A 24,962-nucleotide genomic window follows, 5' to 3' on the forward strand; every position below is an offset into this window, starting at 1 on the left:
TGGAAGTGAGGGCTCAAGTGGGCCGGTGCAGACTCGATGGGCCGAATGGCCTCCTTCTGCACTGTATGTTCTATGTTCTATTCCAGGACGATGCGTTGCATCGCAAACTCTTAGAGTAAGGTCAGCACGGTGGCGCAGTGGTTAGCACTGCTGCCTCACGGCGCCGACGTCCCAGGTTTGACCTCGGCTCTGGGTCACTGCCCGTGTGGAGTTTGCCTCAGCACCTGCTTCAGTCTGGGGTAGTGTTCTGGTGCCGCCCTCCTTCAGCACTGCATTGTATCAGCCTGAATTCCACTCTCAAATCTTTGGAATGGGACTCGCAGGGATTGTATAGCTAACACTTTAAAGTGTTATTGCCTTGAACTCATGATCCTTTAGGGCCTGCATTCTCTGCAACACGAGCAACAGGCACTAACCTATTTATTTATGTGTGAGCTGCTTCCTAACCTTTGGCTCAACATTGAAAACAAAATGGTGATTAAAAAAAACAAAATAGCATCTAACAAGTGATCAAGGCTCCTTTTCCTTCCAGTTGATTTTATCGCTGTTGCTGAAGCGACTTTCCACGCTCCTGATAAAAGAGAAAATAGAAAACATGTAATAAGAAAAACCTTCTCATTTTGACATACCATGTCTAATTTGCCTTCCGGGCCTCTTATTTGGTCCCTGAATGGGGGTGAATAATCACAGAGCAAAATTCCATAATAATCCCTCGCAAATCTTTTCTCTGACTCCACTTCCTCATTCCTCAGCCACTGACAGAGGTAACGGAAGGAAAACCAGAGTATCAGTGTAGCATTGCAAACTACATTATCGCACTATGACTTTATTCAATAGGGGATTCCATGGGTCCCGAAAACACTGAAGCCCCATTACCCTCTAAACCAGTGTTCTTCAAACTTTCTTTCCGGGGATCCATTTTTACCAACCGGCCAACCTATGGGACCTAACCAGGCCGACCTTCGCGACCCACGCCAGCCGACCTTCGCGACCCACGCCAGCCGACCTTCGCGACCCACGCCAGCCGATCTTCGCGACCCACGCCGGCCGACCTTTGTGACCCACGCCAGCCGACCTTCGCGACCCACTCCAGCCAACCTTCGCGACCCACGCCGGCCAACCTTCGCGACCCACGCCGGCCGACCTACGCGACCCACGCCGGCTGACCTGCGCGACCCACCATTTTCTCTTACCTTGTTTGCTGCTGTCAAAAATGGAGGAAATGGTTTTGGGTCCCTTTGGCCCTCGTACACGCTCCTCCAATGGAACCTGTTGGATGAAGGAGTTGCAAAGTATGGAGTCTCCATCTGTCCAAAGTTCTGCATTTTTTACCAATAACATTTTATCAAATAAAACCCCCCCGAACTTGTAAACAAAAAGGAAAATGAATAAAATAAATGAATAAAACAGGCCCGCATGCGCAGTGCGGCTGCATTTTTATTTACATGTTCGTGGCCATTTTGAAGGCTGCTTGTAGCCGGTGTTATTAACAGCCGGCTGCTGCGGCTGTTGTGCACAGATTTGGAAGATCGGGAGCGCCGCGACAGACTGCTCCGTGACCCTCCCGACACTCGCCCGCGACCCACCTGCGAGTCTCACCCCCGAGTTTGACAATGCCTGCTCTAAACCATATCATATCCATATATATGCTTCTGATACCTTTGTTAGGCCGGGATAGTGAAGGTTAATGAATGGTAGCACAGTGGTTAGCACTGTTGCTTCACAGCGCCAGGGTCCCAGGTTCGATTCCCGGCTTGGGTCACTGTCTGGGTGGAGTCTGCATCTTCTCCCCGTGCCTGCGTGGGTTTCCTCCGGGTTCCAACCCACAAACCCTTAAAGACGCGCTGTTAGGTAAGTTGGACATTCTGAATTCTCCCTCTGTGTACCCGAACAGGCGCTAGAATGTGGCGACTAGGGACTTTTCATAGTAACGTCATTGCAGTGTTAATGTAAGCCTGCCTGTGACAATAAAGATTATTAATGAATTATTAAGGCTGGTCGAGGGTGTCAATTAAGCTGCAAACTGGCCTTAATGTAATTGATTGGTTGAACGTGAGGGGCTGAATGGCCTAAAGAGAAATTCCCATGCTGCTTCGATGTTCTTTAGCCTTGTTCTTTATGAGGCATTTAGCCAGCTCTATTTTTTTTTCAATAAAAGTAGAATTCATTACAAATCTGCTGGTGATGATTTTGCACTTGAGAGTGATGTCGCTGAGTGCAATTGTCCTCCCAGGGCAGCTGCATTGATATCTGATGATAAGCAAAAAATTATATTGTGCTTTTTACAACCTTCTGAAAGATGCATTACCCGTGGGATTCAATTCATGTTTGCTTTTTAATCTTTCTGTTTTCAGATTTTTCGCAGAGCCGACAAGAATGGTGAGTCAACCATATATTGTATTTTAACAGCTTCTGTCTCTGTGTCTGGTGTCACTTTTTTATTCATTCATGGGATGTAGGCATTGTTGGCAAGGCCAGCATTTATTAGGGCGGCACGGTAGCACAGTGGTTAGCACTGTTGCTTCACAGCACCAGGGTCCCGGGTTCGATTCCCGGCTTGGGTCACCGTCTGTGTGGAGTCTGCACGTTCTCCCCGTGTGTGCGTGGGTTTCCTCCGGGTGCTCCGGTTCTCTCCCACAAGTCCCGAAAGATGTGCTGTTGGGTGAATTGGACATTTTCAATTCTCCCTCTGTGTACCCGAACAGGCGCCGGAACATGGCGACTAGGGGCTTTCCACAGTAACTCCATTGCGGTGTTAATGTAAGCCTACTTGTGCCAATAATAAAGATTATTATCCGTAGTAGTATTATTATTACCCATCTGCAGGACCTCCATTATTTGCCATTTTGTTCTGATGACTGATTTAGAGTGTACACAGCTCCTCATATTGACAGTTGTCCCTTCAAAATGCGACTCTTAACTGTCCTATGAAATGTCCTCACATGTCCCTCAATTGAGTGACATGTGAGGACATTTCATAGGACAGCTAAGAGTCGCATTTTGAAGGGACAATTGTCAATATGAGGAGCTGTGTACACTCAAAATCAGTAATCAGAACAAAATGGCAAATACTGGAGGTCCTGCTTTTATTTATTTATTTTATTCTTTCAGTTGTTGTAGATATTGCTGACAAGGCCCAGCATTTGTTGCCCTCCCTAATTACCCTTGAACTGAGTGCGGGGCTATTTCAGAGGGATTAAGAGTCAAATACATTGCCGTGGGTCTGGAGTCTGTAGACCAGGCAAGGATGGCAGATTTCCTTGGTTATAGGACTTCAGTGACCAAAAGCAACCCTCACCATCCATAACCTGAGGAAAGGAAGGAACATGGCTCTGGAAGCGATCAGTGGGAGAGAGGGAGGGATATCTGGGAAAGGGAGGCCGAGAATTCCCCGCGAGGCCTGGAAGCTCACTTGAACTCCTGGCCCACAAGGAGATTTAAAATAAATACTTTAAAGATAAACACCGTCTCCCGTGGGTGGGTGTTGGGTTTTTAAACAGTAGACAACGATAGTTATCATGGTCGCCATTCCTGAGACTAGTTTTATACACCAGGAGTGGGGTTCTCCAGCCTCCCAGCCACATGTTCCCCGGCAGCGGGAGACAATGCGCTGTTCGCTGGCGGTGGGACTCTCTGCTCCCGCCTCTTGCCAATGGGAATACCCATTAAAGCCATCCCGCGCTGCTGGAAAACTCGCAGGAGGAGCCAGAGGTTCCCACCGCCTGCCAAGAGCAGGAGAATTCCTGCCCAGATTTACGCCATGATAGGATTTGGACCCATGCCCTCAGAGTCAGGCCTTCTAGATCGCTATCCCAGTGACTTTCCCACTATGTCACTGATGAGCCATCAATTGCACAAGAGACGAGTTGCTATACAAAAGTTAGGCTTTAATAAGCTAGAACTTAGCCCTGCGGTTGACTACAATAAAATGGACGACCGCCGGGCGTCCCAACTATTTATACCTCGGTATGGAGGCGTGGTTAACTCAGCCTCTCGACCAATCGGAGAGCCGTCACATGACTGGTCTCAACCAATCCCTCAATTGAGTGACATGTGAGGACATTTCATAGGACAGCTAAGAGTCGCATTTTGAAGGGACAATTGTCAATATGAGGAGCTGTGTACACTCAAAATCAGTAATCAGAACAAAATGGCAAATACTGGAGGTCCTGCTTTTATTTATTTATTTTATTCTTTCAGTTGTTGTAGATATTGCTGACAAGGCCCAGCATTTGTTGCCCTCCCTAATTACCCTTGAACTGAGTGCGGGGCTATTTCAGAGGGATTAAGAGTCAAATACATTGCCGTGGGTCTGGAGTCTGTAGACCAGGCAAGGATGGCAGATTTCCTTGGTTATAGGACTTCAGTGACCAAAAGCAACCCTCACCATCCATAACCTGAGGAAAGGAAGGAACATGGCTCTGGAAGCGATCAGTGGGAGAGAGGGAGGGATATCTGGGAAAGGGAGGCCGAGAATTCCCCGCGAGGCCTGGAAGCTCACTTGAACTCCTGGCCCACAAGGAGATTTAAAATAAATACTTTAAAGATAAACACCGTCTCCCGTGGGTGGGTGTTGGGTTTTTAAACAGTAGACAACGATAGTTATCATGGTCGCCATTCCTGAGACTAGTTTTATACACCAGGAGTGGGGTTCTCCAGCCTCCCAGCCACATGTTCCCCGGCAGCGGGAGACAATGCGCTGTTCGCTGGCGGTGGGACTCTCTGCTCCCGCCTCTTGCCAATGGGAATACCCATTAAAGCCATCCCGCGCTGCTGGAAAACTCGCAGGAGGAGCCAGAGGTTCCCACCGCCTGCCAAGAGCAGGAGAATTCCTGCCCAGATTTACGCCATGATAGGATTTGGACCCATGCCCTCAGAGTCAGGCCTTCTAGATCGCTATCCCAGTGACTTTCCCACTATGTCACTGATGAGCCATCAATTGCACAAGAGACGAGTTGCTATACAAAAGTTAGGCTTTAATAAGCTAGAACTTAGCCCTGCGGTTGACTACAATAAAATGGACGACCGCCGGGCGTCCCAACTATTTATACCTCGGTATGGAGGCGTGGTTAACTCAGCCTCTCGACCAATCGGAGAGCCGTCACATGACTGGTCTCAACCAATCGGTCAAGAGACACATGACCGACCAGGGCCAATGGTAAGCCAGTGTTCTGCACCAATGGCAGACAGCTATGCAAATCATACCACCACAGTCACCAATAGTTTTAACGTTTCTCTCGCCTGGTGGAAACTGGGCAGGGAACTCAGTTCAATCTAAACAGTTCTGATCCCGCCATCTCTCAGCCTACCCTGTTCAGCCGGCGAGTGCACTGCACCCACACAAGGCGAGCAGGGTCTAATCTTCACATTCTTTATTTTAAGTGGAGGGCATTGCCATGGGTCACTGGTTGGCCTGCCACCTTGAGTTGCTGGGTAAGGGATCTGGTTGGGCTCGGTCGGGAATCTGGGAAGACTCACGGAAATTATGTGTGGTCCACTCAGCGTGGTGATTTGCCGGCCTCTACAACCTCCTCCTCCCCCCTCCCTCCTCCAACTACTACCATCCCTGCACCCCGGCCCCTGTCCTTTAAAATTAGGGCCTCAGTTGTGATAAACGTTATGAAATGCACTGTTGATGCTTGCATAATTTGAGGGCCTGACTTGTCTTCTTCCAGATGATGGTAAATTATCGTTTGACGAGTTCAAGGCCTACTTTGCGGATGGAGTCCTGGGCACTGATGAGTTACGGGAGCTGTTTCATAAGATTGATAAGCACCGTACAGAGTAGGTACCACTTCTGTTTAATTGGGATGAGTGAGCCCAGTGACTTTGGAAGGGGGATGTTAAGCGTTGTTCCTCAGAAAAGTCAGAAAGCATTAGGTTTCTGTAGCACCTTTCAGAAGCACGGGACATCCAAAAGCTCTTTACACCCAATAAAGTCTGTTTGAAATGTCGTCACTGTTGTGACGTGGGAAACGCAGTAACCAATTTGCGCACAGTAACACGATGATGTCCAGTTAATCTATTTTTGCAATGTAGATTGAAGAATAAATATTATCCAGGATGAAGTATCATCAGCAATGGGCCCAGGATGTGTTTAGCTGAGCCGACTGGAAACAAGGCATCCAGAAACTTCCAAATGTTTATTAATTATATTCAACAATGTGAAGGGATAGATAAACACGAGGTTCCTTCCAGAAGCATAGTTTTAGAAACATGTACTCTGACACCACTGACAATGTATAGACGTTACTAACCCTTTGTCCCACCTCCCCCCCCCCCAAATCTTTCATTCTGCTTATTGAAATACTCCTTAACTATTTACATATCCTACTTCTCGTTTCTTGAACCAGTGGCGTCAATCTCCAGCTGTGTCCTCGTCTCTCTTAGAGGACATGTAGGATGGACGTTCGACATATTCTACCTGGAGTGCACCTGAACCAGTCGGCAGACTTTTCAGGTGTACAGGAAAACGTGATGAACTTATATTTTCTGTTTCTCCTTTTTCGTTACATCCCCTTCAGAGGGGATGCTCTTTCTTGAGGGAATGAGACTTGGTCAGGATAAGGTTTGAGTAGCTGTAGCGGCTCTGTAACCCTCTGATCCAGAAGATGTGTTGCTTGGCAGAGGTAGCTGTTATTTAAGTACATTCAGTGATTTCAGTGCCCTGAATGAAGTGTTGTGCACTCCCAAATCATGGCACATTCAAGAATGAATCCGATGGACAAACAGAAGAGTGAAGATTGTTCTCAAGTGGAGTTAACGATACTTCCATCGATACTGTAGGGTGTGGTCTATCTGCTTCTTTTATTTTGCATATGCACACTCTGCTTTCACAACAGTAGGAAGTTATTGTTCCTTTAACCTGGGCATCATGAGAGCTTCAGCAGTCAAGGCAACATCTGGAATAGAGCTGAATGTCACCTCGGGACCTGTGACTATATCATGTTTTACTGGGTCAGGTTGTTGTTCTGCCTCTGTTAGATTCAGAGAAGTTACACTCCCTTGTATGTCTGTAGTGTGCGCGAAATCGGTAGTGAATAAATTGGCAGTTTTAGACACTTCCGCTTCAGCCTTGAGGTCAGAGCTTAAGGGAGTTAGCTTTGTGTTCTGCAATTGTCCCGCAGGCCATTGTCAGAGTTTCTGTTCCTGGTTTCCCTGCACCAACGTCAGTGTGTGCATCAGGTTGTCCTGTGTCGTCAATGTCCTCATCAGAATGGTCAGGTGGATTGGTCACACTCATCAGTGGTATCTTGGTCATTGCTCTCATCCACTCTCTCTTCGAAAAGTAATGTGAGGTCCAGAATTTCCTCCTGGCTGGGCACTGTCCATTATCAGTAATGGTCAGTGGAGGTTTGCTCTCCATTTTCATGCGCCTTCTCTTCAAAGAGTAATGCTGTTCCAGTAATGAGTTCCTGTAGAACTTCGGAACTTCTTGAATGGAGACTAGGACACGCCGCTCAGGTCAATTTGGTTTCCCACTGATACTGTCTATTAAAGAAGCTGCAAAGATACAGAAACGTCTCTGTTTAATAAAGAGCAACCTTGATCACGGACAATGTAAAGAATATCAGCAAATTCTCTGCCATCACTTTGAAGTGTGTCGGTCATCTACCCTTGCACCTTGAGTAGGGTTCCCCTTGGACCATGGTGTTGATTTGTAGATGATTGGAGAAATTCAGGTTTCCATCACTGCACTGTTTCAAATAGAATGGACACTGTTGCCCCTATGTCCAACTTAAAATGATTTCTGTGGCCATTGACTATGATATCTCCACAGCCCAAAAGGTCTCCTTGGATTTTGCAACTTCACCCAAGACAGATACTTCCTATTCCTCCATATCTTCTATTTCCTGGATTCTGCTTGATCTGATTGGTTTCCCTTTAGATATTTTTAGTAGCAGGCTTTTGGTCATGGCCCCACCTCTGGCAGACATGACGCTCTGCATGTCTGACGGGACATTCTTTGTGCCTTTGAGGTTTTTTTGACACCACAATGGCAGCAATGGATCATGGCAGTAACTGTCCTTTCTACTTTCTGAGTCTGCTATTCTTTTGGTGCAGTCGGAACTCTATCGCTCACAAACTAGACTGAACCAGTGGCCTGACTCTGCAATGATTCTCCCTCACCCTTCCATAGCTCACACTGTCTCATTAATTGAACTGCCTTGGGTAACGTTAGATCTTCCTTGGATTGCAGGAAGTTAGATAAGCCTTCGTCAAGGATGCCCACCACAATACCGTCTTGGATGAGTTAATCCTTTAGATCTCCATACTCGCAACTATCAGCAAAACAATAGGTCATTGCTGAAATAAACATCCATATTTTCTCTGGAGTTCTGAGAGTACTAGCTAAACCTCGCCCAGTTGGTAAGAATGTTTTTCCAAAGATTGAATTATGTGGCCTTAATAACCTCTTCATGGGTTGCGGTGTCAATGTCCACACCATGTATTACTAAAATGTCATCTGCAATGGAGCCAATAGAAAAGAGCAGTGTGCTAACCTACTCTTTATGAGGCTTCTGAGCTAACCCTGAATTGGCCTTCTACTTGTTGAATCTGCAATGCTAAGTTTTCCAGTGTGCTGATTGGTCAGGATCTTCCATGTGGACAAAGAAGCTGGGTAGACGTTGGGCTTTTTCCATGTTTGAACGTTACTTTAATCGACTGTCCTGAGAATCTGATGACACATTTCCTTCCGATTCCTTTCTTTTAAAAAAAAAATTAGAGTATCCAATTCTTTTATTTTCAATTAGGGGGCAATTTACTGTGGCCAATTAGTAGGGCAGCACGGTGGCGCAGTGGTTAGCACTGCTACCTGATAGCGCCAAGGTCCCAGGTTCGGTCCTGGCTCTGGGCCACTGTTCATGTGGACTTTAGGGCAGCACGGTAGCACAGTGGTTAGCACTGCGGCAACACAGTACCAGGGTCCCAGCTTCGATTCCCAGCTGGGTCACTGCCTATGGGTCTCAATAAGATCACCTCTCATTCTTCTGAACTCAAATGGATAAAGGCCCAGCCTGTCCAACATTTCCTCATAAAATAACTGCCCCATTCTAGGTATTTATAGAGTTTAATCAAAAATGCAACTGGATAAGCCATTTTATTGTCTGTCCACAAACATGCAAGTTCCAACAGAAAGAAAAGACTTTGAGAGCTGGTTTAGCACAGTGGGCCAAACAGCTGACTTGTAATGCAGAACAAGGACAGCAGCGTGGGTTCACTTCCCACACCGGCCTCCCTGAACAGGTGCCAGAATGTGGCAACTAGGGGCATTTCACAGGAACTTCTTTGAAGCCTACTTGTGACAATAAGCGATAAAAAAAATAACAGTATTGAATATATGTTACAGTAATCTATATGTCTCTCTAATACAACCAACGCGCTATCTCAACCTTGCCCTACCCTTCTCCATAAGCTACTCCCAGAATGCTTAGAGATACAGCTTTATTGGTTGGATGAAAACACCACCCATCTCCCTCCTTTCAAGAAAACATCCGGTATCATAAACTGATGGAACACTGTTTGGGCATGGTTTGTTTTTCTACTCTTCTGTGTCTGGCTGAAGTTCAGAAATCACTGAATGGAACGTGCATGTGTAAAGCATGACATACATCCTGTAGGCCTCAGGACTGATGGAAGATGGGATCTCCCCAGCACAGATGTGACTTGACTATCTCCCATCCCATTCCACCCTTCGTCACCAACATAAATATTTCCCCAAGAAATGGCTGAGCAATTGAATACATACTTTGGTTCTTCACAAAAGAGGACACAAATCAGATACCAGGAATGTTGAAGAATGAAAGGTTTAATGAGAGGGAAGAACTGATGGAGATCAACATTAGTAGAGAAATGATGCTGGGAAAACTGATGGGATTGAAGGCGGATAAATCCCCAGGGCCTGAGAATCTGCATCCCAGAGTGCTTAAGGAGGTGGCTCTGGAAATAGTGGATGCATTGGTGGTCATCTTCTGGGATTCTATAGACTCTGGAACTGTCCCTGCAGATTGGAGGGTAGCTCACGTCACTCCAATATTCAAAAAGGGAGGTAGAGAGAAAGCAGGGAATTATAGACCAGTAAGCCTAACATCAGGAGTGGGGAAAATGCTTGAATCCATTATCAAGGATTTTATAGCGGAACATTTAGAAAGCAGTGGCAGGATCAGTCAGAGTCAGCATGGATTCATGAAGGGAAATTATGCTTGACAAATCTGTTGGAATTCTTTGAAGATGTAACCAATACAGTTGACAAGGGAGAGCCAGTCGATGTGGTATATTTGGACTTTCAGAGGCGTTTGACAAAGACCCGCATAAGAGATTATTGTGCAAAATTTAAGCGCATGGGATTGGGGGAAAATGCATTGAGGTGGATAGAAAACTGGTTGGCAGAGAGGAAACAAAGAGTAGGGATTAATGGGTCCTTTACAAATTGGCAGGCAGTAATTAGTGGGGTACCACAGGGATCGGTGCTGGGACCCCAGATGTTCACAATATATATTAATGATTTGGATGAGGGAACAAAATGTAACATCACAAAGTTTGCAGATGATACCAAATTAGGTGGGAGGATGAAATGTGATGAGGATGCAGAGATCCTACAGCATGATTTGGACAGGTTGGGCGAGTGGGCAAATCAATGGCTGATGCAGTATAATTTGGATAAGTGTGAGGTTATCAAAGTTATTCAACTGGAAGCAAAAACAGGAAGGCAGATTACTACCTGAATGGTTGTAAATTGGGAGAGGGGAGTGTGCAGCGAGACCTGGGTGTCCTTGTGCACCAGTCGCTGAAGGTAAGCATGCAGGTGCAGCAGGCAGTAAAGAAGGCTAATGGTATTTTGGCCTTCATTGCGAGAGGTTTTGAGTATAGAAGCAGGGATGTGTTGCTGCAATAATACAGGGCCTTGGTGAGGCCACACCTGGAATATTGTGTGCAGTTTTGGTCTCCTTCTCTGAGGAAAAATGTTCTTCCTCTCGAGGGAGTTCAGTGAAAGTTTATCAGACTGATTCCAGGGATGGCGGGACTGTCATATGAGGAGAGATTGACTGGGTTGGGATTGTTCTCGCTGGAGTTCAGAAGAATGAGGAGGGATTTCATAGAGATTTATAAAAATCTAACGGGACTAGACAGGGTAGATTCAGGGAAGATGTATCCAGAACCAGGGGTCACAGTCTGAGGATTCAGGATAAACTATTTCGATATAAGGAGAAATAAGGAGACATTTCTTCACCCAAAGAGTGGTGAGCCTGTGGAATTCATTACCACAGGCAGTAGTTGATGCTAAAACATTGAATATATTCAAGAGGTGGCTAGATATAGCACTTGGGGTGAATCATAGAATTTACAGTGCAGAAGGAGGCCATTCGGCCCATCGAGTCCGCACCAGCTCTTGGAAAGAGCACCCTACCCAAGCCCACACCCCCACCCTATCCCCATAACCCAGTAACCCCATCCAACACTAAGGGCTATTTTGGACACTAAGGGCAGTTTATCATGGCCAAACCACCTAACCTGCACATCTTTGGACTGAGGGAGGAAACCGGAGCGCCCGGAGGAAACCCACGCACACACGGGAAGAAAGTGCAGACTCCGCACAGACAGTGACCCAAGCCGGGAATCGAACCTGGGACCCTGGAGCTGTGAAGCAATTGTGCTAACCGCTATGCTACCGTGCTGAATGGGATCAAAGGCTATGGGGAGAAAGCAGGATTAGGCTATTGGGTTGGATGATCAGCCATGATCGTGATGAATGGTGGAGCAGGCTCGATGGGCCAAAAGGCCTTCTTCTTCTATCTTTCAGATCTATGTATCTATGTTCCTCGATTCTGGATTGTGAAAGTACTCTCTAACAGCAAGGTTTTCCCTTTTAAAGTTACATATTTGATTGCTGGCAGGGAGAGAATTATTGCGCTTCTTTTATACACCAGCAGAGTCCACCCGTCTGGGTGAGCTATTTGAGGGTGTCTCAGACACAGGCTGACCGATGCACTGACCGTCAGAACGAGCCTTGCCTTACACTTGTCATCGGAAACCAGCAAAGCAGCAAGAGCAGCAAGACCTTCAAAATCTTCCCGACGTGACAGTCAAAAACACAGGTTGTCCCAAAGCGAAGCTAAGAAAAGGAGGGACTATAACAAGCTGCCTATGGCATGGAATCTGGAGATATCTCCCTGCTCTAACACAAATCAACCTTGTCAGTCTCCTGTCCTTTGATTTGTAACTGGACTGTAGTCCGAGGTGGGGGGGAGAGGGGGGGTGGCAAAATGTGACATTATAGTGCTTGGCCTGAAGCCACACAGCCGATGTCAATTCAGACATTAACTCTCTTTCAGTTTGCTTCCAGCATTGGCTCTTGTTTTTTTTAATATAAATTTAGAGTACCCAATTCATTTTTTCCAATTAAGGGGCAATTTAGCATGGCCAATCCACCTACCCTGCACATCTTTGGGTTGTGGGGGCGAAACCCACGCAGGCACGGGGAGAATGTGCAAACTCAACACGGACAGTGACCCAGAGCCGGGATTGAACCTGGGACCTTGGCGCCGTGAGACAGCAGGGCTAACCCACTGTGCCACCGTGCTGCCCAAGGCATTGCACTTGTGAATGCTGCCGACAGACTGTGAAGCAGAGCGAAGTAACAAGCCTGGAATCTGTACTTTTTTCATAAACGAAACCAGCCATCCGGATAATTGAAGTTGCAACTGCAGGGGAAGTCTCATCAGCTCATTGTTACATAGAAACTAGGAGCAGAGAGCGGCATGGTGGCGCAGTGGTTAGCGCTGCTGCATCACGGCACCGAGGGGACCCGGGTTCGATCCTGGCCCCGGCTCACTGTCCGTGTGGAGTTTGCACATTCTCTCTGTGTTCTCTCAATGAGGAGAAGTTGAGTAGACTGGGACTGTACTCGTTGGAATTTAGAAGGATGAGGGGGGATCTTGTAGAAACATATAAAATTATGAAGGGAATAGATAGGATAGATGTGGGCAGGTTGTTTCCACTGGCGGGTGAAAGCAGAACCCGGGGACATAGCCTCAAAATAAGGGGAAGTAGATTTAGGACTGAGTTTAGGAGGAACTTCTTCACCCAAAGGGTTGTGAATCTATGGAATTCCTTGCCCAGCGAAGGAGTTGAGGCTCCTTCATTAAATGTTTTTAAGATAAAGATAGATAGTTTTTTGAAGAATAAAGGGATTAAGGGTTATGGTGTTCGGGCCAGAAAGTGGAGCTGAGTCCACAAAAGATCATCCATGATCTCATTGAATGGCGGAGCAGGCTCGAGGGGCCAGATGGCCTAATCATGCTCCTAGTTCTTATGTGTCTGCATGGGTCTCATCCCTACAACCCAAAGATGTGCAGGGTAGGTGGATGGGCCATGCTAAATTGCTTCTTAATTGGAAAAAAATGGTTGGGTATTCTAAATTTATTTAAGAAAAAAGAAACTCGGAGCAGGAGTAGGCCATTCGGCCCTTCAAGCCTGCTCCGCCATTCACTATGACCATGGCTGATTCTTGATCTCAATGCCAGGTTCCCGCTTTGTCCCCATACCCCTTGATGCCATTAAAATCTTTTAAAAACCTATCTCTTTCTTGAATACATTCAGTGGCCTCCACAGCCTTCTGTGGTAGAGAATTCCACAGGTTCACTACCCTTTGAGGGAAGAAGTATTTCCCCATCTCAGTCCTAAATGGTCTACCCCCTATCCCGAGACTTTGTCCCATGGTTCTGGATTCCCCAACCAGGGAAAGCGTTCTCACTGCCTCTAGCCTGGGCAGCCCGCTTAGAAAGGTTTCAATCAGATCTCCTCTCATCCTTCTAAACTCGAGTGAATACAGGGCCCAGTCAAACCAATCTCTCCTCACAGGACAGTACTGCCAACCGTGGTATCGGCCTAGTGAACCTCCGCTGCAATCCATCTATGGCAAGTATATCCTTTCTTAGGTAGGGAGGCCAAAACTGAACACAATACTCCAGGTGTGGTCACACCAAGGCCCTGTGTAACTACGGTAAAATATTCCTGCGTCTGAACTCAAATCCTCTTGCAATGAAGGTCAACATACCATTTGCCTTCTTAATTGCTTTCTGCACCTGCCTCTCCACTTTCATTGACTGATGTACAAGGACACACATACAGACAACAGACACACCGCATGCAGTATGGCCCGGACGAATCCAACTATCCTACACTTCCCAATAGATCACCATTTAAACAATACTCGTCCTTTCTGTTTTTCACACAAAAGTGTATTCAGATATATCGTGAACAGCTGGGGGCACAAGCCCAAACATGGAAAAAGATCCATTTATTCCCATTCTCTGTTTCCTGTCAGTCAACCAATTCTTGATCTATGCCAATACATTTCTCCCTATCCCATGTTCTTTAATTCTGCCCACTAACCTCTTATTAGGAACCTTATCAAAAAGTTTCTGAAAGTCCAAATACACCATGTCCACTGGTTCTCCCTTATCTATTTTACTAGTCACATCCTCACTCTTTGCAGAGACAGGGTGGCACGGTGGCACAGTGGTTAGCACTGCTAACTCACAGCTCCTGGGTCCCGGGTTCAATTCCAGCCTCGGATGACTGGCTGTGTGGAGTTTGCACGTTCTCCCCGTGTCTGCGTGGAGTCTGCATGTTCTCCCAGTGTCTGCGTGGGTTTCCTCCGGGTGCTCCGGTTTCCTCCCACAGCCCAAAGATGTGCAGGTTAGGTGGATTGGCCATGCTACATTGCCCCCTTAGTGTCCAAAACGTTAGGTAGGGTGGAGGTGTGGGCTTATGTAGGGTACTCTTTCCAAGGGCCAGTACAGACTTGAAGGGCTGAATGGCCGCCTTCTGCACTGCAAATTCTATGATTCTATGATCATGGCGGCACAGTGGGTAGCACTGCTGCCTCACAGTGCCATGGACCCAATTTCAATTCCAGCCTCGGGCGACTGTCTGTGTGGAGTTTGCACTTTCTCCCCGTGTGTGCGTGGGTTTCCTCCTGGCGCACCTGTTTTCCCACAGTCCCAAGATGTGCAGGTTAGGTGGATTGGCCATGATAAATTGCCCCTTAGGGTCTAAAAGGTTAGGTGGGGTTATGGGGATATGGTGAGGCCTGACCCTAAGCAGGGTGCTCTTTCAGAGGGTCGGGGCAGACTGCTCAGTGTGGCTCATCTTTCTCATGGATTTGTTTGGGATCCTCCGCACATCTTGAGGTTTACGACTTGCACACTTTTCCAAAGTGTCCCAGGGGGCTGCAGTGAAGCCGTTGCCCGGTAATCGGCGGACGCTTCTTGTGCTTGTGAGGTCGTTTGGTGACACAGCGATGACATGATTACATACATAGATACATAGAGGATAGGAGCATGATTACATACATAGATACATAGAGGACAGGCTCGAAGGGCCTTTTGGCCCTTTGAACCTGCTCCGCCATTCATCACGATCATGCCTGGTCATCCAACTCAATAGCTTAATCCTGCTTTCTCCCCATAGCCTTTGATCCCATTCTCCCCAAGTGCCATGTGCAGCCGCCTTTTGAATATATTCAAAGTTATAGCATAAACTACTTCCTGTGGCATAGAATTGCACAGGCTCACCACTCTTTGTGTGAAGAAGTGTCTCCTTATCTCTGTCCGAAATGGTTTACCCTGAATCCTCAGGCTGTGACCCCTGGTTCTGGACACACCTATCATTGGTAACATCTTCCCTGCATCTAACCTGTCTAGTCCTGTGAGAATTTTATAAGTCTCAATGAGATCCCCCCTCATTCTTCTGAACTCCAGCGAGAACAATCCCAACCCAGTCAATCTCTCCTCATATGACAGTCCCGTCATCCCTGGAATCAGTCTGATAGTCGCCATCTTGTGTTTTGCTTGGGTATTGCTTTCCGTCCCCTGACGTCTCCCTGCCCTTTTGCTGCCTTGTGAGCTAGACGGTTAGGATTGCTCCATACAGGGGCAGCACGGTGGCACAGTGGGTTAGCCCTACAGCCTCACGGCACCGAGGTCCAAAGTTCAATTCCATCTCTGGGTCACTGTCCGTGTGGAGTTTGCACATTCTCCCTGTGTTTGCGTGGGTTTTGCCCCCACAACCCAAAGATGTGCAGGCTAGGTGGATTGGCCATACTTAATTGCCCGTTAATTGGGAAAAATTAATTGGGTAGTCTAAATGTATATAAAAAAAAGGCTTGCTCCATACCACGGTTTACCTTCACCACACAAAGTGGACCATTTTTGCTGATGGACTTCCAATTGCCTGACAATTTGGATGGCTTTTTCTAAAGTCTGATTTTCTTTACATTGGAATACGTACAAGCCTGTTGCTCTCATAATTCTTAAAACTCCTCTCCATAACGCACAATTTTGCACATGTGTGCATATGGGCGACATGGTAGCACAGTGGTTGGCACTGTTGCTTCACAGTGCCAGGGTCCCAGGTTTGATTCCCGTCTTGGGTCACTGTCTGTGCGGAGTCTGCACGTTCTCCCCGTGTCTGCGTGGGTTTCCTCCGGGGGCTCCGGTTTCCTCCCAAAAGTCCCAAATGACGTGCTTGTTAAGGTGGTGCCTAGTACCAAAAGCAAATGCCTTGGGGAAAAAATGAATCCACCGCGTGAAAAGAGTATGGAGGTTGTCAGATCGTTCTGTCAGGAAACCACGAGCCTTCAGAATGCCAGCCCGGGTGGGGTTGGTTATATGTCTGGGTCGTAACTGCGCTGAAGGTGTTAACCGTGTCACGACTGGGCAGCACGGTGGTGCAATGGGTTAGCTCTGTTGCCTCACGGCGTCATTATCCTTTGCGGCTGGCCATTTTAGATGAAGCAGGTATTTGAAGATATTCAGCCAGAGTCTGAAGATGTTCCAAGTGGGACAAAATGTGTTTACTAAAGCAAGTATTACTCTATGCCCTGCTAATTTTAAACTGGATTAAGAGCTGGATGTTTCTTTTCTTGTTGTTTAATGGGAAATTGTAGAGTTGTGTTAAGGGGTAATAGTAAGCTGTTCCTTTTGGGTCTGAAGTTAAAAGTTTAATATTGTATTCATAATAAAGTTTTGCTTTAGAAATATCAAAGCCCATGGCACAGTGGTTAGGGTCACTGTCCGTGTGGAGTTTGCACATTCTCCCTGTGTCTGGGTCTTACCCCCACAACCCAAAGATATGCAGGGTAGGTGGATTGGCCACCCTAAATTGCCCCTTCATTGGAAAAAATTTTTAAAAAAGAAATACCAAAGTCCTATTTTTCCTGCGATCACTCCTGGAGTGAATCATTCCTCCCACCCAGTTTTAAAATAGACTATAATATTGGGGTATTAGTCCAGTATCATGGCCATTGTTGGGGTCTGGTCTGGGTTGGTAATAACACGGTTTTATTCTTTAGAATGGTGGTCTGTGGGATCAGATTGTGACTCCAGTAACACAACCATTACATTACCATAATGATTGTACCAAACAAAGACTGACAAAAGTCACCATCACCCACAACTGATAATTTCAGGCTGAAGATATCAAGCTGAAATGGTGTAGAATCCATAACGTCCCTGCAGGGCAGAAGGAGGCCATTCATCCCATCGAGTCTACACCAAATCTCCGAAAGAGCACCCTACTTAGGCCCAGTCCCCCGCCCTATCAAAAGACCATAAGACATAGGAGCAGAATTAGGCCACTCGGCCCATCGAATCTGCTGCGCCATTCAATCATGGCTGATATTTTCTCATCCCCATTTTCCTGCCTTCTCCCCCATAACCCCTGATCCCCTTATTAATCAAGAACCTATCTATCCCCGGGTCTTTTTAAAAAAAAAAATTTTTTATTGGCTTTTCTCGTATTCATAAACAGTTGTGTGTATACATTACATTTTTCTTGCCCGCGCTAATTTACTTTATTGTACAGAGAGGTTTATTTTGTCCTTCATTTAACTAACTTTAGGTACATTTCATTGTCCTCTGGATCGGTCTGTATTCCCCCCTCCCCCCCCCCCATCCCCGTGTCTGCGTGGGTCTCACCCCCACACCCCAAAGATGTGCCAGATAGATGGATTGGCCACGCTAAATTGCCCCTTAATTGGTTAAAAAAAAAGATTGAATTGTGTACTCTAAATTTATTTTAAAATAAGAAAGAAAAAGTCTTTGGACAGCGCGAGAAAACTGGAGCTCCCGAAGGTGCAAACTCCACACTGATAGTCACCCGAGGCTGGAATTGAACCCAGGTCCCTGATGCTGTGAGGCAGCAGTGCTAACCACTGTGCCACCGTACTGCCTAGCTGAAGGCAAATAGTTTATACCATTGTATGAAATCCTTTTGATTAACATTGATTATTGTATTTTTAAAAAATTAAATAATATTAGCCATTGCTAAGGGCATCATTATAATCCATCTTCACTTTCTCCTTAAACAGTAATTTGGACACAGAGGAATTGTGCGGTAAGTCAGCGATATTATTGTCCCTTTTCTGTCCAGCCATTTATTTTCAATGTTGAACGTCCTTTAGCCTTTCCAGTGATTCGTGTCTGAGCAAGTCCAGGGGGACCTGTGACTGCAATAATTTGTGTGTGCGTGCACTTTAACAACCCTCAGACTCCCTTATTTCCCTCTGACGCGATACTGCCCTGTACTCGGTTCATCTGCACTGCTTCTGTCAAACTGATCCTTCAACTCTGCAAAGACAGACAAAGCTAGCGGCTATTGTTTTGCTGGGACACGCTGGGCAATGTGTTGTGCGTCCATTGTCCAGAGGCTGTTGCTGGTGCAAAGTGCGAACAATGTCAGAGAAAGCGACTCAGCTCTTCACTGTTCCTGTCGCCTTGCCAGTCCCTGTAGGGGTCAATGTCTGTTGTTAAAGTAAATTGAGGTTCTCTGTTCAATCTTTCATGTGTGTGTGGGGGGGGGGGGGGGGGGGATCTCCCTGGCCAATCGTTACTTTTACTTTTTTTTAGAAAACGTGGAGGATCAGATTCGCAAGACCACTAATTAGTTTTAACAAAAAGAAAAAAAGCATCTATTAAACATGAAAAGGTTATTGGTGATACAATACTCTTTTACTCCCCCCCTTAGCTTTACTGATATATGCAGATTTTAAGGTTGACACGGATTACAAAGTATATCTTAAGCTAAAATGGTCTCAGTAACGCAAAGTTCTTCTAAACACCCAGGCTGGCTGTGATAAAACACCCTCTCCACTCTGAACCCATAAGACCATCAGAAATAGGGTGAGGAGTTGGCCATTCGGCCCCTTGGGCCTGCTCCACCATTCAATAGGATCATGGTGGATCCGACACTCCTCGCTTCCACTTTCCTGCCCTTTCCCTGTAACCCTTGATTCCCTTGCTGATCAAGAACCTGACTATCTCAGCCTTAAATATACAGAAGGAAATCCTCATCAAGGGATTGGCACCCATTTATTCTGAGACTATGCCCTCTGGTCCTAGATTCTCTCAAAAGAGGAACCATCCTCTCAGCATTTACCCTGTCAAGCCCCTTAAGAATCCTCGATGTTTCAATGAGACCACTTCTCAATCTTCTAAATTCCAAAGAGTGCCAACCTGTTTAACCTTTGCCTTAAGACAATCCCCCCCTCCATCCCCCATACTGGGGATCATCCTAGTGAACCTTCTCTGAACCGTCTCCAATGAAATAATAATATCTTTCCTTAAATAAAGGGACCAAAACTGCTCCCCGTACTCCAGATGTGGTCTAACCAGTACCTTGTACAGTCACAGCAAGGCTTCCTAACTTTTATACTCCAACCCACTTGAAATAAGGGCCAACATTCCTGATTTTCCCACATTATACTCCACTTGTCAACTCTTAGTCTACTTCCTTAACGTATCTCTTAGCGAACTGTTTGTATCCCTCGCGCAACTTGCCTTTCCACCTATTTTTGTGCCGTCTGCAAATTTGACTCCAGTACATTTGTTTCTTTCCTCCAAGTAATTAAAACCGTTGCGGTCCCAGCACTGATCCCTGTGGAACCCCACTGGTTACAGGACGCCAACCTGAAAAAGAACCCCTGATCCCCACTCACTGTTTCCTGCCTATTGGACAATTCTCCATCCATGCCAAAATACTACCAACACCATCGGCTCTTATCTTATAATTTAACCTTTTGTGAGGTACCTTGTCAAACATCTCCTGGAAGTTAATTGGCCGGGATTCTCCGTCCCGCCACACCAGATTTCTGGGGCTGGATTCTCCGCCGGCGTGACTCTCCGTTTTGCCGGCAGCCCGGTGGTTTCCCGACGGCATGGGGCTGCCCCACAACGGGAAATCCTATTGACCGGCTGGCGTAACGGAGAATCCCGCCGGCGGGATGGAACAGAAACGTGGCGGGGCGGAGAATCCAGCCCCCTGGTGCGGCCCGCCCCCGGGGTTCTCCATCCCGCCAGCCGGCCAATGGGGTTTCCCATTGCGGGCAGCCCCACGTCATCGGGAAATCCCCGGGCTGCCGGTGAAACGGAGAATCCCAACAGTGTAGAATCCAGCCCAACGCATCTAACGGTTCCCCTCTATCCACTCCGGTTCAGACTTCCTCGAAAAATGAAATTAGTCAGACATGATTTATTTTCCTTTCATGAAGCAAGGCTGACTCTGCTTGATTAGATTATGATTTTCCAAATGTGCTGCTATTACTTCCTTAATAATTGATTCCAACATTTTCCACAATAGATGTGGAAATCGAATTATAGTTACAGCTTTTGCCTCCTTCCCTTTGTGAATATGGGCGTCACTTTGGCAGTTTTCCAATCCTCCAGAATCCAAGGAGTTTTGGAAAATTACAACCAATATACCCACTACCTCTGCAGTTACTTCTTTTTGGATCCTAGATCCAAACCATCAGGGCCAGGGGACCTATCTGCCTTTAACTCCATAGGTAACTTCTCCTCTAGTGATGGTATTTAATTCCTCCCCCCTATTCTTTGGTATTAATGGGATTTTCAAAGAATCTTCCACTGTAAAGACTGATGCAAAATACCTCTTTAACTCCTGTGCCATTTTGTTGTTCCCCGAACTACCTCCCCAGATTAATTTTCTAAGGGGCCTATGTTCATTTTGACCTCTCTCTTCCTTTTTATATATTTAAAGAAGCTCTTATTGTCAGGTTTTCTATTCCTCGCTAGTTTGCCTTCGTAGTTTATTTTCTCTCTCTTTATTATCTTTTTAATCCTCCTTTGCTAGATTCTGAATTTATCCCAATCTTCGAGGCTCTCACTGACCTTTGCTTCCTTATATGCTTTTTCTATCAACTTAATACTCTCCTTAACTTCCTTGAATCACCATGGTTGTTTTATCCCTCTCTTCTTTCCTCCTTACTGGGATATATTTTTGCTGACAGTCATGAATTGCCTTCTTAACAATTGTTGTTCTTTATTGTTCTTTTTCTAGAGTATTTTTCTGAACATCTAGGGGAATATGAAAGTGTCCTGTCTGCTCTGGAACAACTTAATATCTCCATACTAAAGGCTATGGACAAAACCAAAAAGGTACATTACAATCGGACTAATGAACAATCAAATGTTAAACAGACTGTCTCTGTTTAAAATGTTTTGCAAAGGTTTTTACTTGCCAAACGTTCGGTTGCTACTCAAATATTATGTTGCGGCCAGTGTCTAATTAAACAAAGACAGGTCTTTGAGCCAAAATGCTTTCGGAGACCTGGGCCGGGATTCTCCCCTACCCGGTGGGGCGGGGGGTCCCGGCGTGTTGGAGTGGCGTGAACCATTCCGGCGTCGGGCCGCCCCAAAGGTGCAGATTTCTCCGCACCTTTAGGGGCCAAGGCCTCACATTGAGGGGCTAGGCCCGTGCCGGAATGGTCCCCACTCCGCTGGCCGGTGTGAACGGCCTTTGGTGCCACGCCAGCTGGGGCCGAAAGGACTTCGCCGGTTGGTGTAAGTCCGCGCATGCACCAGAGCGTCAGCAGCTGCTGACGTCATACCGGCGCATGCGCAGGGGAGGGGGTCTCTTCCGCCTCCACCATGGTGAAGACCATGGCGAAGGCGGAAGAAAAAGAGTGCCCCCCACGGCACAGGCCCACCCGCCGATCGGTGGGCCCTGATCGTGGGCCAGGCCACCGTGGGGGCACCCCCTGGGGTCGGATCACCCCGCGCCCCCCACAGGACCCTGGCATCCACCCGCGCCACCAATCCCGCTGGTCAGGTAGGTGGTTTAATCCACGCCGGCGGGAGAGGCTTGTCAGCGGCGGGACTTCGGCCCATCGTGGGCCGGAAAATCGTCGCGTGGGGCCCGCCGACTGGCTCGGCGCGATTCCCGCCCCTGCCGAATCCCGGGTGTTGGAGAATTCGGGACACAGCGGGGGAGGGATTGACACCGGCCCTGGGCGATTCTCCGACCCGGTGGGCGGTCGAAGACTCCCGCCCAATTCTGCTCTACATAAACCTCTCCTTACGTCATCTCACTCTATCAGTATATCTTTTATTTCTTTCTCATATTTTAATATATCTAGCTTCCTCTTGAATGCATCAATGCCATTCATTGCAAAAACCCACTCGTGTTCCACTTTGTCTCAATACTCTGGGTAAAGAAGCTCCTGCTCGATTTCTTATTGGATTAATTCTGGAATATCCTTTATTTATCTCCTCTCGTTTTGGCTGCTCCAGAAATGGATGGAGAACACATGTGATCTTAGCTTCTCCTTCTGGGTACAAATTTACACATTCTGTTGTGAGAGTCAGACTTTGGGGATTTTCTGCATCGATTGACATCATCACCAAATTATAGAAATTTCAACACAGGAGGAGGCTTTTTCCCCCATTATGTCTGTGCGGCCCGTGCCTGTAACGCAGCATTCCTGCCGATTCCTCCTTTGATTCTGCGTCCAGTCAGGCGAACCATAGATTATCTTCCATCCCTGTCCTTATCTGCTCTAATTCCCCCTTACCCACTGATGCCTTTATTTTTCAGAGGCTTATACAATTTATTCTTAAATGTGATGAACGGTGTGGCATGTGAACAAAACCTTGAACAAAATATATTCCAAAAGCAAAGGGATAGGGATACTCGAAATCTGAAATATGAACAGAAAATGCTGAAAACACTCAGCAGGTCTGGCAGCATCCATGGAGAGAGAAACAAAGTTAATATTTCAATCGTCAGAATAGTTTTAAGGAATGTCTTAAAGAGAGGGGTCAGAGATAATTAGAAAAGGGATTCTTGAGCTCAGTGCCGAACTTGCTGAAGCGGTAGCTGCCAATTGTGGAGCGATGAAGATTGGGGGTGTACAGGAGGCGGGAATTGGAGGCTTGTGGGGGCTGGATAACGAGATACTGCTTAATTTACATAACAAAATAAGGTAAAGTGCAGATGTGACAATAGCCTGAGACAGTGAGAGAAAGTAAAGAAGAGGAAGACAGATATAAATCAGAGGGGGGCGCGATTTAACAGACACATTCCTAAGTGTCATTTTGGGCCTGATTGGCGGGGTGTTTCCCGATGGCCGCGGTGGCGAGATCGCGGGCTGTATTTAACGGCCCTTAATGCCGGAAATGAGCCCCCACGAGATTCTCGTCATTAATGGCTGTCTCGCCGTCTGATTCGCCATGAAGCTGCTTTTAAACGCTCCCTCACCACTCACTCCAGTCAACGCGCAAGCATGGCAGCGCGCCGACCTGCTCCTCGCTTGGGGCATGTCGAAAAGGCCAGGCTTCTCGACGCCGCCAATGCGAGACGGGACATCCTGTTCCTCCGAGGGGGTCGGAGGACCAACAGTCTGTCCAATCCTTAGACAGCAGAAAACAAAGTATAGGACTCGGTAGAGGTGGCGGGTTAGGCAGGAAGTCCCAGAGTAACTATCCAATGTTTCATTATTCATGCTCCGCAGTGGTATGTCGTTAAACAGAGTAGCAGATTACTATAGTTTTGGATCAGGCAATTGCCTGGGGTTGTCCATTGGTGTGAGAGAGGTAATGATGGATTGGATTGGATTATTGTCACGTATACCGAGGTACAGTCAAAAGTATTTTTCTGCGTGCAGCTCAACCGATCATTCCGTACGTGAAAAGAAAATACACAAAAGGGGCAAACATAAAATACACAATGTAAATACATAGACACAGGCATCGGGTGAAGCATACAGGAGTGTAGTACCATTCAGATCAGTCCATAAGAGGGTCGTTTAGGAGTCTGGTGACAGCGGGGAAGAAGCTGTTTTTGAGTCTGTTCGTGCGTGTTCTCAGACTTTTGTATCTCCTGCCCGATGGAAGAAGTTGGAACAGTGAGTAAGCCGGGTGGGAGGGGTCTTTGATTATGTGGAGGTGTAGACAGAGTCAATGGATGGGAGGCAGGTTCGTGTGATGGACTGGGCTGTGTTAACGACTCTCTGAAGTTCCTTCCGGTCTTGGGCCGAGCAGTTGCCATACCAGGCTGTGATGCAGCCAGACAGGATGCTTTCTATGGTGCATCTGTAAAAGTTGGTAAGAGTTAATGTGGACATTCCAAATTTTCTCAGTTTCCTGAGGAAGTATAGGCGATGTTCTGCTTTCTTGGTCGTAGCATCGACGTGGGTGGACCAGGACAGATTGTTGGTGATGTGAACCCCTAGGAATTTGAAGCTGTCAACCATCTCCACCTCGGCTCCGTTGATGCAGACAGGGGTGTGTACAGTGCTTTGCTTCCTGAAGTCAATGACCAGCTCTTTAGTTTTGATGACATTGAGGGAGAGATTGTTGTTGTTGCACCACTCCACTAGGTTCTCTATCTCCCTCCTGTGTTCTGACTCGTCGTTATTTGAGATCTGACACACTATGGCCGTGTCGTCAGCAAACCTGTAGATGGAGTTGGAGTCAAATTTTGCCACGCAGTCATGTGTGTACAGGGAGTATAATAGGGGGCTAAGTATGCAGCCTTGCGGGGTCCTGGTATTGAGGACTATCGTGGAGGATGTATTGTTTATTTTTACTGATTGTGGTCTTTGGGTCAGGAAGTCAAGGATCCAGTTGCAGAGGGAGGATCGAAGTCCGAGGTTTTGGAGC

The 24,962-nt window shown here is 46.9% G+C and overlaps 1 protein-coding gene across 1 annotated transcript in view; it reads left to right on the top strand.

Moving 5' to 3' along the window:
* Nucleotides 1-2,345: 2,345 nt before the first annotated feature.
* Nucleotides 2,346-24,962, top strand: part of LOC119969162 (N-terminal EF-hand calcium-binding protein 1-like) — a gene marked incomplete at its 5' end in the record, with an annotated part of 108,605 nt that continues 85,988 nt past the window's right edge. The window contains 4 exons of the mRNA XM_038802389.1: nucleotides 2,346-2,379; nucleotides 5,676-5,784; nucleotides 18,377-18,402; nucleotides 21,361-21,458. Of these exons, the coding sequence (XP_038658317.1) occupies nucleotides 2,346-2,379; nucleotides 5,676-5,784; nucleotides 18,377-18,402; nucleotides 21,361-21,458 (267 nt within the window). The remainder of the gene's footprint in view (nucleotides 2,380-5,675; nucleotides 5,785-18,376; nucleotides 18,403-21,360; nucleotides 21,459-24,962) is intronic.

This window comes from Scyliorhinus canicula, chromosome 7 (assembly GCF_902713615.1).
Source record: "Scyliorhinus canicula chromosome 7, sScyCan1.1, whole genome shotgun sequence".
Lineage (NCBI taxonomy): Eukaryota > Metazoa > Chordata > Chondrichthyes > Carcharhiniformes > Scyliorhinidae > Scyliorhinus > Scyliorhinus canicula.